General features: G+C 42.6%; 1 protein-coding gene across 2 annotated transcripts; it reads left to right on the forward strand.

The window, feature by feature from the left end:
* The first annotated feature begins 2 nt into the window (after positions 1–2).
* On the forward strand, positions 3–10,720 carry vamp4 (vesicle-associated membrane protein 4). 2 transcript variants are annotated; one of them, XM_084354587.1, is made up of 9 exons: positions 3–194; positions 914–1,062; positions 1,929–2,030; positions 4,585–4,631; positions 5,095–5,145; positions 6,149–6,249; positions 8,413–8,492; positions 9,173–9,224; positions 9,310–10,720. In XM_084354587.1, the coding sequence occupies exons 2-9, from the start codon at positions 1,060–1,062 to the stop codon at positions 9,333–9,335; spliced, it is 462 nt and encodes a 153-aa protein (XP_084210713.1). In that variant the 5' UTR covers positions 3–194; positions 914–1,059; the 3' UTR covers positions 9,336–10,720. The 2 variants fall into 2 exon arrangements, with proteins under 2 accessions (XP_084210713.1, XP_084210714.1); XM_084354588.1 differs by lacking the exon at positions 914–1,062 and having other exon boundaries at positions 4–194.
* Positions 10,721–12,727: the final 2,007 nt, after the last annotated feature.

The following is a 12,727-nucleotide window of genomic DNA, read 5'->3' on the forward strand; positions in this document are numbered from 1 at the left end:
GACGGAGAAAAGACAAGCGAGCCGCTAGCATCCATGATGATAGTCCTGTCTCATCGTCCGGACAGCATATGAAATGAAAGTGACAAATCCGTAAAGCCACCCCGAGCCCTGGAAACCCTGGATTAACACCCGAGTGTCTGTGTGTCTGTGTCCGCCAGCATCGAGCGTCTTCTGGACCTTGAGGGAAACAGCAGGTAGCTAGCCGCGTTAGCATCCTTAGCCTAGCTTAGTGCTAGCCGGCTAGCTAAATTTGTCAGTGGACCAAGCGGCCTCTCTGAGCTAGCTAAATTAGCTAGTAGCTAGCTGTGTTGTCGTTTACATTGGTCCCCTTTCACTGTAATTACTGTGGCGTATTAATGAAATAATTAAAGAGTGGTAGAGTCTTTAGATAGTAAATGTTGGCGAACAAACAATTCAACCAGCTAAAGTTGTCAAAGGCTGTGATATAATTACTATTCTTGATAGCAGATGTGCTCTAGAGATGTCAGTTTCATTTTCAGCTCTTGTTTGGACCTTAAAGCCATTATATTAAAATAATAGTACTCAGCTAAAATAAAATGTACCTCGGCCCGTGAACGCAGCATCTTGTTTTCCTTCCTTGCTAGATATTGATTAAGTATTGTATGGCATTCTCCTCATAGCATTACCTTAAAGTTGCAATCCATAAATTGATTATGTGATCAGAAGTACTCTCCAGTCCGCTCCTGTGGTCATTATGATGCAATTTACTCCAAACCTAACTGTCTGTAATTTATAAATCACAACTTTGCTGTGACTGGACTACTTATTTTCTCTGGATTGCACCTTTAAAATTCCTTTCCTGAAATAATCTAGTTTTCTGAAGTCTAACATGATAGACTTGGCTTCTCTTCACTTTCTCTTTCTGTGTCTCTTCACGCTGTCGCTGCTTCAGATAGAGCCCCGTTCCTCTGCTTCTCTTCTGCTCTGTTTACTGGAAAGTTGCTCTCATCTCCTGGCCGCTGAAAGGCCTTTTTCCAAACACTGTGCCAGAAAAGGACGCTGCTGAGCAAGCCACAGCGTCCGACTGAACTGGATTCAATGGTACAAGTCGTATTGCTGGATTGAGAGATGGTGGTGTGTGTATGCGTGAGGCTGCTGTGTTCCCCCCTGATGGTTCCTGCAGGGCCCGAGGCTCACATGTTGTTTAGTTCAGTGTCACAGAGGCACTTTATTGAGGCACTGGTGTGTTTTGTCACACTGTTTGGATCAAGTATCACCCAAACACAGACTCAGGGGGGTGTAATTGGAAGAACAGTGTGTTTTCCACATCCGACACAGTAGAGTTGTTTACCCAAAGGCATACAGAGTAATGATGACATTTCCTTTCATAGTAAGTGAGTGCGAGTGGCTGCTCACACCAGAAACATGAGGAAATATCTTAATAGGATATCTTAATACTTTCTTATTTCTTTGATTACTGATGAGGCATAAAACTGTATTTCACAGACAGCTGGCATAATGGAAGAACCATCTTAATAACATGTTCCAGAGGTAAATATTAGATTGAAGAGGAAATGAATGAAATCAGCTCTGTGACTAATAACAGAGTCATGCTGTTTAACAGGAAATGTCTGGATTAGAGGCCTCCTCAGATTGCTTCACCATGACCAGTCTCATTAATGCAATCGTTACTGGGAGAGTTTAGATTTAGGGTCTCACTCTGTTCATACACTTAATGCTTTGTTCTGCTCCCAGGCAGGACCTGGCTGTGGTTATGCCTGCAAGGCAAATCACTCAATTCCTCCTAACAATATCAGAATACTCTCTTTTAGCAGACTGTCATTTGTAACACTTAAGACCTTTGTGGCTTGGTGCAGGTGTGTTGAGTACAGTGCATGGTATTATAAAGCTCTCCCCACAGTGCCGCAGATCCCAACTGATAATCTTCTTCTCCTCCTGTCCTGCAGAGCGAGCCAGATCGGGAGGACCAGCCTGAAGACAACATGCCCCCCAAGTTTAAACGACACCTGAATGATGACGAGGTCACAGGATCCATTCGCAGCGAGAGGGTGAGACACAGGTGGAGGGAGTGGTGGTGTTTTGGGGTTACGGCTTATCACCATCATCCAGAAGCGGCCGATGTAGGAGGCAAACAGAGTGCAGGATGGGAAAAAAGAGTAATCAGAACAAGGTTTAAAGCTGTCAGTTAGGCACACAAATGATATCGATTATACTGGTTGATATAATTGACTTTACTGGAAAGATGACCATTAAATCAAAGCAACATTATGCAACTATTTTACCTAAAGATAACAGCTAAATCATTTATTCTTTAGCTAAGAAGAAGCTTTCTTGGTATCTCAGTACGTATCTATTGTTTTTACAGCCTACTATGCAGCTGTTGGCTAGTTAGCTTAGTTAGCTACACAGTTAGTGGTCACATTGCTAGCACATCACAGACCTGAAAACCACCTCCTCCTGGCCCTCCAAAGCTCCTGTGCTAGTGGTGTGAACAGCAACATACCCTCGTTGCTCCGAACTCCCAATCCGGGCAGAGTCAGCTGATAGGACCGCTAGCTGCAGAGCTAAATGAGCTTACCAACTAACTGCAGCTACAGTTAGCAGCAGTTTGCAGTTGCGTTTATGACAAGCTATCTATCCAACAAGAAACTCTGTAAATCACAGAGAGTTGAGACAGAGCAGGTGGAGGACATCAAAGGGGAAACAAGAAAATATTTTCTCCATAAACAGTATATATGATCCAGATCAGAGTCCTGGTAGGAGCCACTGCGGGCTCAGTGTGACACTGGTGTAAATCTGAAGGGCACCAAGTTGCATAATGTGGTTTTAATATCAGTGGAAAAAGTGAGGGAGTGCCAAAAGAGATTTAACCTTTGAAGGAGGTAAGAATTTCAAAGAGGCTGAAGTGAAGAAACTCCAGAAAATCCTTTGGCCAAATGTCTGGTTCTCATCAAAGTGGTCATCCCCTCCCTCCCACCTGCACCTTCCCTTCCCTGTCCTCATGATCCTTTACTTTATTCAGTCCTTCGTTTCCTCTGTCTAATCCCGTTTCTTAGTGTGCCGACCTGGGATCAAAGCGAAGCTTACGGGGAGACTTTCATAACAAAATCCCCCCTTCAATCTTCCATGCTTCCCTTTTATGGCCCAACCTCCCATCCTCTGATAATAGCTACCAGTTCTCCCATATGTCTCCCTTGCTAGACAGTGGAAAAATGAAAGACGTTGTACAGAAGGAGAGTGTTAGTGCCTCAACTCATAAAGCTCTTCATGATCATATGGCCAGCATTCCCTCAGGTTTTTTGCAGATGACAGTGTATTTACAAGAGAGTAAACTGTCTATATTGGCACAGCAGTGGCTGTCAACGTTACAGGACATCAACTGCTTTTCCTCCTCTCAGTTCTTTGTTGTGTCAGGGTCTCCCGATTGTTAGAAGGTGAAAACTATGACTGAAAAATTTGAGATTCAACTAAACTACTATCCCAAGATAAGCTCCTTTCTTTCCAAGCAGTAATGAATATAGTCCTCCTGTCTGCCATCCAATGAGAAACAGACTGTTCCCGTCTCCTCCTGGTCCAGTTCTCCTCCTGTGAGACTTTAATGCTGCTGTCCTCACTAATTCTCTATGAATAGCATGTTACACAGGCGGCTTTCTGCCCCTATTAAGCCATCAGTTGGTTCCGACATGGTTGTGAACATGTCTGTGTGTTTCTGTAGATAATCTACCTTGAGAACCCAGAACCTGATTCTGTTCAGGTACATTTTGGATTCTCAGGAAATTATCCTTGTCATATTTTGAGGAGTCACAGAGAGCACTAGAGGAAAAGATTTTATTGAGGTTTGGCAAGCAAAACAGCAGAGCAACAATAGTCTTTTATTGTAAGTAAGTCATCATAATGTACGTGCACTATAATAGCAGTGCATTTGGCCATGTCTGCCTTCTAAAGACAGAATGAAAAAGCATCTATTGATCAGTACAGCTGCTGTCTGGTGATATGAGTTTCATATCTCTGTTTCAGCAACTGATAATTGCTGGTACCATTGACAGTATAAGTGAATGGTACTTTCAAGTCTGAAAAGGGAAGCCAATGCAGAAGTGCCTTAAATTTGCATTTATTGTGATAGCCAGCAGGGGCCGACACCACTGGTTTCAAAACAAAGTCTGATTGTGTGTAAGCTAATAATAATCCCATTTACAGTAAAATTGAAGATAAAGCAGGGTATGCTTTAGGGCATAGCTACCTTGTGATTGACAAGTCGCTACCACTGCGTGTTATTGGGTTCTCAGTCAGATCCAATCAGACTACCCTCCCTAGCTTCCCCTTCTCATCCAAATATGGTCACTTCTGGATCCAACAAAACCCAATAGTGACAGCCGTAGTACCAAACTTGAGGCCTCACGTGGGTTACATCAGGGTGGGCTTATAGTCAGCTGGCACTGGAGCTTGTTCCTGACCCCAAATCTGAAAGCATTACCGTTGCTGAAATACAAAATTTTGTAGTCCACAATTAAGGAAGCAGAGACATACTGTAGGTGTTGACAGAAGTCAATCAATATCCAGAACATTCTCTTATCTGACTTCTGACCTTTTCCTCTTTTACAGAGGAACCTACTGGAGGAAGACTCTGATGAGGAGGAAGACTTCTTTCTGTGAGTTTGTGAGACGTTATATTCTCTTCAGTCACTGAACTTATTAAAACAATAATAGATCAAATATGTTTAAAATTAGGGCTGCAGCTAACGATTATTTTCATTATTGATTAATCTGTTTATTCTCGCCACGATTAATTGATTGCTTAGTCTACGAATCTTCATTTACTATCATACATGACAAAGAAAAGTAGCAAATCCTAACAATTAAGAAGCTGGAGAATCAGAAAATGTTTGACAATTTTTCTTTGAAAATTACTAAAACAATGATTCAAAGAAGTTAGCAACTAATTTTCTTTCGCTCGACTGAATGATTCTTTATTTAAAATACATTTTTAAACAGCGGAGTTTTACCCAATGTACCCAGAGATGTGAGCAGTAATACTAGTGTGGGTTGTAAAAACACAAGTACACAAAATCAACACAATCAGTAACTTTGGCTTTGTTTGTTCCTGTTTTCCAGGAGAGGGCCCACGGGACCCAGATTTGGACCTCAGAATGACAAAATGAAGCAGTAAGTACTAACACATTCCTCATTACATCTGAAAGCCAGAGGTCAGGGTAGTTTACCAGCACTCTGAGTTTTGGTGTTGTTGTTATATAACCGTGGTTCGTGATGTTTCCAGAAGCTGCAGGTTGTTAGCGGATTGTGCAAGAGAGTCCTGTCGTGTGCAGGTTATTGTGTAACCTTCCCAGGACGTCCTGGTCCCTCTGCAGTCTGTTGCCACGTTAACCTCCAGTCAGAGCAGAGGAGGGCATTGTTGAGACAGTCTGGCACCCAGGCTTTTTTCGCCACGCTATCTTCATACTTGACAGTTTGTCATTGTGAGCGCATGAAACCAGATGCCATCATTACCGATTCCAGGAATTTTATGTGTATGTTGCCCAGGCTCGTCAGCTCTGTATCCATCTGAACCTGAACCTCTCAGGTCAGATCAACAGTGTGTTTATGTGTTAGTGGCAGACCCATGCGTCTTCCTGATGATGTGTTCTGCACTGGCTGCGGTTTGGCATGTTTATTATTGCTACCCTCAGCGTGCAATCAAACTAAAGTCGAAGACTGATCATTTCCTGCAGCCCCTTGCCTGATGGAAAATTCGATTTGAGGGAAAACAAATTCCTTTGTCTTGTATGTCACTTATGAGCCACTCTGTTTTCTTTATTTCTTTACCAACATCCTTCCTCCCACTGAGCCGGCATCCCTCCGAGAGATATTGCCAAGAGCTACTTTGAAATAAGAGAGACTGAAGGGTAATCTGTACTAGCCATGTCATGGTTAGGTATGAATACCATGAATAAAGCAAGGATTCGAGCGTGATTCTGCATATAATGAACAGGTGCTGGCAAGTTAGGCTTTTTATAGCCCGCAAGAGAAGAGAGTATTCCTGGGAAAACAGATGTTTCGGCTGTTGTGGGTTTACAGTATCAACAAAAGAACAAACCACAAAAAATCCCAACTTTTTATCATTTCTGATTCATGTCTATTATTTCTGACTCCCACCAACTCGTGTTCTCAGGGTGCAGTCACAGGTGGACGAGGTGATCGATGTGATGCAGGAGAACATCTCCAAGGTGATAGAGAGGGGCGAGCGTCTCGACGACTTGCAGGACAAGTCGGGTGAGTCAAAACCGGGACAGTGTGTGTTTTTGTGTGCACCCACATGTACGAAGTAAAACTAAGTTTTAACACAAAACCTACAGGGAATGTTTTATCACTCTGGTTTGTTTTAGTGTTTAGTTTTCACAGGCTGTGTCAGTGCACACTCACTGAGTGAATGTGTCACTTTACACTTAGCACTCTTTGGCAACCTCTTAGATTAATGAAATAGTTTAGTTTAGAATAAGTTTTACTTTTGCACAATTTAATTAGATTTAAATTGCAATCAAACAAACAATATACAGTGCAGGAAAAAGGCAGAAAACCTGTTCTGTTCTTTGAGAAAGATATCACAAAGTTACAGAAAACGCACAATTAACATACAAAAAATAATATGAATACATAAAAACATGGTAAACTAATAATTAGAAAAAAATATACAGTGACAACAACAATGATAATATACATATATATAAAATGTTCACATGAAACCAAGGCTGCCACTAACAGTTACCAGATTGTCAGAAAATAGTAAAAAGAATATTATTTTCATTTCCCACAGTCCAAGGTGACAGTTTCAGATGTTTTGTTTTGTCTGATCCGACGGATTCAAAACCCAAAGATATTCAGTTTGATTTAATAAAACACAAAGAAAATCATTAAATCCAAAGGCGGGAAACCACCAACTGTTTGGTACTTTTGCTTAAAAAACTAATTGAAAAAGTTATTCTATTATCAAAACCAGATTTTTCTCCATCATTTAATCAATTAATGTACTTGCAGAAAAAATCAACAAAAGTGGCTCTTAGTAGCAATTTGTAGCAGTTTGCGTGTATAAGTCAGTTTTTAATGGCCATATGCAGTAGATCATAACATGAAATATGAAAACATTTCTCGTCTCTCTCGGCTAACAGTAGCTAATGTTAGTTTAGAAATGGGGTCCGCTAACATAAACTTTAGACCCGCTTTCCCGTTTAACTTTGCACTGAAGGAGCCTGGTACAGACCTTCTCTCCTGCAGGACTGGGGTTGTGTACAGTAGAAGCAACTGCTTGCATGTAAATACTCTCAGTGCACTTTAAAGCTGTTAATGATCTGTCCAGGGTGAGTGTTTTACCAGGTGTGTATCCTTTTTGACAGGTCTCACACTCACATTCACACAGCCCCACTCTTTATTCACTCAGCGTGTATCAAACAGGTGTGTGAAACATGTTCAGCTCCCTCTGTTCCACAACTTCACACACGTGCGAGGCTTTCAGACAACACACGCACAGCTCTTCTTCTTCTCCTCCTCCTCCACGATCTGGAGATGAGCCTTGTGTCCTCGTGTCTCATGCCGTGTCTAATAGTCCTCATCGTGACGTCCACACTGATGTTGTATAACTGCTTTGCTCTTTCGTGTCAACCAGCCACCCAAGACAATAACGCACATCTGGAACACATTTGTGTTTACACAAGTCTTTGTGTGTATGTGAGTCTTGCTGTATTTGTGGGTCTATGGACCTTTGTGTGGCTGCTGGTTGCGTGTCTCTTGTCCTCAGTAGGTGTCTTTATGTGAGCAATATAATATCCTGTGATTGACACTTGCAGTTTGCTGTCTGACCCATGTGCGGGTAACCTTTCGTTGAATTCCTTAAGATTAACAAGCATCTTCTCAGAAGCCTCGTTCTCCCTTTGTAGTAAGGACAGGTCGTTAACAGGCATGTGGACATTGAAACAGCAGACACATGACACTCTGAAGAGGGACATGGGCTTGGACAAGCAGTGCCGCACGCTAGGGAGCCGTAACCTTCCTGTTAGCATGCATAAACACAAAGTTATACAACAGTATCCAAGAAACAGAGAGACAGAGCAGTGTGGGCGAGCATGTTGGAGAGGGACATCATGACAAGGACAGAAGGGAGGAAGACTGAGCAAGTGTGTATTCATTTGGCAACTTGTTGTTCAACATTTCATGCCAATATGTAAAAGAAAACTGTTCATAGCAGTGATCTCACCAGCAGAGCGAAGGCTTACATAATTGTAACACTTTGTAACTGCACATGTACAACACACAGCCAAGCAGTTTGAGTCACCTTATCCACCATCAAAGTCAAAACAATAGCCTGCTTATTATTTATTTTTCTTCCAATTCATTCTTCTCCTCACGTGTCTCCATGTGTGCTGCGGTCATGTGACGCTCCAGAGAGCCTATCGGACAACGCGTCTGCCTTCAGTAGCCGAGCCAAACAGCTGCACAGGAGGATGTGGTGGAGAGACATGAAGGTGCGCTGTCTGTCTGTTTTATATGTGCGTGTGTGTTCAAGCATGTGACAGCTTCAGTGTGTCTTTGTCTTTGTGTATTTGTTTGCATGTTAACGCTTTATGAAAGTACAAATCATATACTTAAGTAACACTTAGCTAATGCATGACTCATGATGATTTAATGCATGAATTAATGCAGGAAGTATCATGAATTCCTTTGGCTCACCATTAACAAATGACAAACAAGTCACTATGACAACCAGTTTAATAAAAAAAAATAGCTTTATATTGCTGTAAGAACAGGTACTGTAATTTTGGAGAGTTTAAAAACAAATAATCAAAATCGTTACAGTAGAACGAACGTAGTAGATGTGAGATATCACATGCCACAAATTCTTCTCAAAACCTGGTGCCTACATAGCCCACAATGCAACTTAGCCACTGACATCACTGGAGGCAATTTATCAGATTACATGTAGCTTCCTTTGGAGCCACAAAAAGCTTTAAACTACTTCTTACACATACGCAGTAGGACTCCCCAAAACCTGTTAACACTTTACTGTGTTGAATTAGTGGAGTTACCCTTTAAGCGTATGATTTATACCCTTATTTTAACTAGTTAACCTTCACATTGAAGTTGAAGTCGGAGGCAGTCAGCATTATGAGTGTTAAGTGTTCAAAGTGTGTCGTTTCCTCCACAGATGAAGATGATTATCGCCTTGGTAGTTGTGGCTCTCCTGCTCATTATCATCAGTGAGTATTTTACCAAACACACTCGCTATGTTTGAATTCACATAACCTACACATATTCTCACAAAATATTCTTTCTCTCTTTCAGTTCCAGTGATCATGCGATATCGCTAGTGTCTGACGAGGAGGACGAGGAGGGACGCTTCTTCCTCTTCTTCCTCTCTTTCTCTCTCTCCTCTGCACACAGTCCTCCACTCCCGCTAGGGGGCGCCAGGCAGCCTCCCACACCCTCCTCAGTGTCAGCCTGTGTACCTTCGAGGATCTGGCCTCAAGTTGCCCTTAGTACAGATCTTATCTTTGGCATTTCTACATAAATCTGCTGTGAGATCAGTACTAAGGCTCTGTTTGATCCCTTTGTTTTGAACAGAACGGCAACACAGGAGAACTGGGGAGATATTTTAATGCAGTTTGGAAGAAAGCTCCGACTCTCAGCCCTCTAGTCAATGTGAAGGAGTGCTCCATTCCATGATACATATCACGTGAAGGGCCCCGTCTTTGCCTTGACAACAGGGACACTCCAGGTTGTGCATATTACATCATATAGATAGATACTGTAAAGGCAGGGAATCCTCGCCAACTAGCTGGTCTATATTTGCTGCAGCAGCCTTCTATAAAGGGGCTCTAACTTTAAGTGAATGAACCTCAGATGTCTGCTTGTTATTCCTCGTGTGCTGTCCTCTCACTGCCTGAGGATGACGTTTATAGGGAATAGTTTGATTTCACTTGCAACGTGAGGGAACATCTGAGGTTCATCTGCGTAGTCAAAGGTCGCTTCTTTTATTCCATCAAAAAGGCTTCTCTGAAAGGAAAGTGATTTCACGTATCAGGTATGTTTCCTCATCAGTGCAGATGATCGGAAAAGGAGCCACGTGTTCACACAACATCCTGCTCATTCGGCTTCATAAATCACCGCTTTTCCACTTCCGTCTGCCTATTGATAGCTTGTTCTACTGTAAAGCAAGGACCATGTCAAACCAAAACATCAAGGTTATGAATGTCTCCTACACCTTTAACCTCACACCTTCCTCCTGGGTTGTGCTGAGCTCTGGGCCGGTTTGGTCACGGCTATCCTACTTTCCTGCTGGTGACATTAAACTGTCTCTCACTCTGCAGATGTTTCTGTTTGGTTGTAATTCCGCTTTCTGTCTTCTGTTTCCCACTGTTTTGAAGTTCTTATTTCTGCCAGTCGCTCAATGTTAACGCTTGTATGAAAGCTGGTATTTCCTGTCGCCACCGAAGGGACAGTTTGTCTCTGTACTGTTACATTAAGTTCAAAGAGGGATAATTTAAGGGGGCTGTGAAATAAAACTTTAGTGTCATTGTGTCTGGATTAATTAACTGTATAATACCACTCTACATTGTCATTTTATTATTTTTCATATAATTTATTTTAGCTGTAAATACTGATTCTGTAATGATGTACAATACTCCGGCATTGCATTGGAAGACTGTGATATATTGATCTGTTTTGCTCTGGAATAAAGTGATTTTAAAGGGCACTTGGTGTGGTTTAATCTGGTTTGAACTAGCTGAACATCTTCCTGGGAGGAGAAACCCAGAAAAGAAGTGTGAAGATGGAGAGAGAGAGCAATCAGAGAGTAACAGAAAAGTTTTATTTGGTCGATGGAAAGGATAAGTGGAGGTAAAGTGGGGAAAACTAATCGTCCTGAGTTTTCCTTTATCTCCTCTCATTACCCAACCTTTTTTTATTGCTCTGTGACTTTACTGGCAACATGGAGTCCCAAGATGGCACTAAAGTTGGATGAACTGGAGCCCGTGAAGCTTTATTGATCTAGCAGATTGGTGCTCTTGTTCTCTCAGGACAGTAGACACAAACGCACACTGACAGCTCTGCCCTTTGCCTGGCCAGCTGTCCCCAACCCTTTCTGATGGAGCAGAAATTAAACTGCCCACATGGGTCTTTTACTTAATTGAGCCACAGCAGATGGCCTTCCAGCTCACACTGTTGCTGGTGGCTTTATTTCAGGTCATTTTATCTCATGGATTTGTTTATATGTTGATGTAGCTGTGGTGAAAAGCCTGAGTCCTGCTCAGTTGCAGCCAAATCAAAGTAAAGTCCTGGTTGGACAAGTGGCTGTAAAATGTTACCGCTCTTTTCAGGTCTCACAGATGTGCAGACACAAGTCATTTGCTTTAACTGCAAACTGGGCGCCTGGAGGTTTAATTTTGCCTCTGGTCTGGACTGGGGGAAAAAAGAATTGTGTGTTACACTATACTGAATGTTTGTGCACATGAGGACATTTTGGCCTTCTCTGTCTGCAGAGACACACCTACGCTGGCAGCACAGGATGTTTTCATCCTCCGTTAGGGTCTAAAACTGGATGACTTCAGATTCCGGGCATAGCAGCGGTTATATGAGTCCAATAAAAGTGAACTAAACTCACAAGAGAGAAGAGTGCACAATGTGCCAGCCAGCATTAGTCAGTCACACACACACCCTGTCCAGTTAGGACTCGGCCTCTGCACAGGGATGTGTCATAGAGAGGAAATAGAGAATAAATCTCCAGAAAATGAAATCCGCGTACATTCGATACTCGTGAATAAAACATTGTTCAAATCTATTTTTCCATATTTCTAGCTGACCTCTGTCTCACTCAAGAGCCTCTTTCTTCGCTCATTTTCTCCTCTAATGTCTCATTTCTGGTTGCATGTGGTTTTACTCCCAGCTCTTCCTCCTACGATGATTTATTCAATCCTTTATTTCACGTACCCCAACATCCTCCCTCTCTTCAGTTTCTCATTGTTGAGATATTTCCTGTAAGAGGATGCACCCTGACAGCGATTCACATGCCATACCTCAGTCATCCATTCATCCATCCATCACACCAGTGATGGGCTCGTCTCATCAATCAATAAAACTGTCCCAGGTACCACCTGCTGTCTGTAGACAAGCGCTGAGAGAAGCAGGTGAGGCTGGCATCAACCTGAAAGAGGCTGAAGAAGTGTGTGTTTTGAAGGGTGTGCACCCGTTGCCCTCTGGCCTCAGGTGATGTTTTAGGTTTCAGGGTCAGCAGAGATGGATGTGAGGAAGGGCGCATGAGGAAAAGAAGTGCAGGAGAGGAGCCAGAAGCAAAGAGTCAGGATATGAAGGCAAGATGAAACCTGCGAAAAGAGGATTGTTGAGATCAGAAGGTGTGTGTGCGTGCCTCTCTGAGCAAGCGTCTCACTTTCAAAATCTTTCATCCTGCCTCTCTGAAAATAAACAAGACATCATCCTCCATATATCACATGACTGAAGCAGGCCTCGCACGCAGCGGCTCAGCGTGTCTGTGATATTGTGTTGAAGCGAGGAGACGGGAGGAGCGACAAGAAGCAGACTGCAACAAATCCACCCAGGCAGCAAGTGACAGGAAGTGGGCTCAGTGAGGAATGAGTCCTGGCAGCTCGCTCATGTTGTATTAAATATAAATGTAAAAAAAAAATGCAGTGAGTTGATTCTGCTACATGAATACAAACGCACGCACACTCTCAGGTGTGACTCTCCG

This window comes from Pagrus pagrus (genome assembly GCF_965226575.1).
Source record: "Pagrus pagrus genome assembly, chromosome: 6".
NCBI classification, from domain to species: domain Eukaryota; kingdom Metazoa; phylum Chordata; class Actinopteri; order Spariformes; family Sparidae; genus Pagrus; species Pagrus pagrus.

Coding starts and splice junctions, on each gene's coding strand:
- vamp4 (XM_084354587.1), top strand. Junction 5,146..6,148: donor CAGAATGACAAAATGAAGCA/GTAAGTACTAAC, acceptor TCGTGTTCTCAG/GGTGCAGTCACAGGTGGACG. Junction 9,225..9,309: donor TCTCCTGCTCATTATCATCA/GTGAGTATTTTA, acceptor TCTCTCTTTCAG/TTCCAGTGATCATGCGATAT.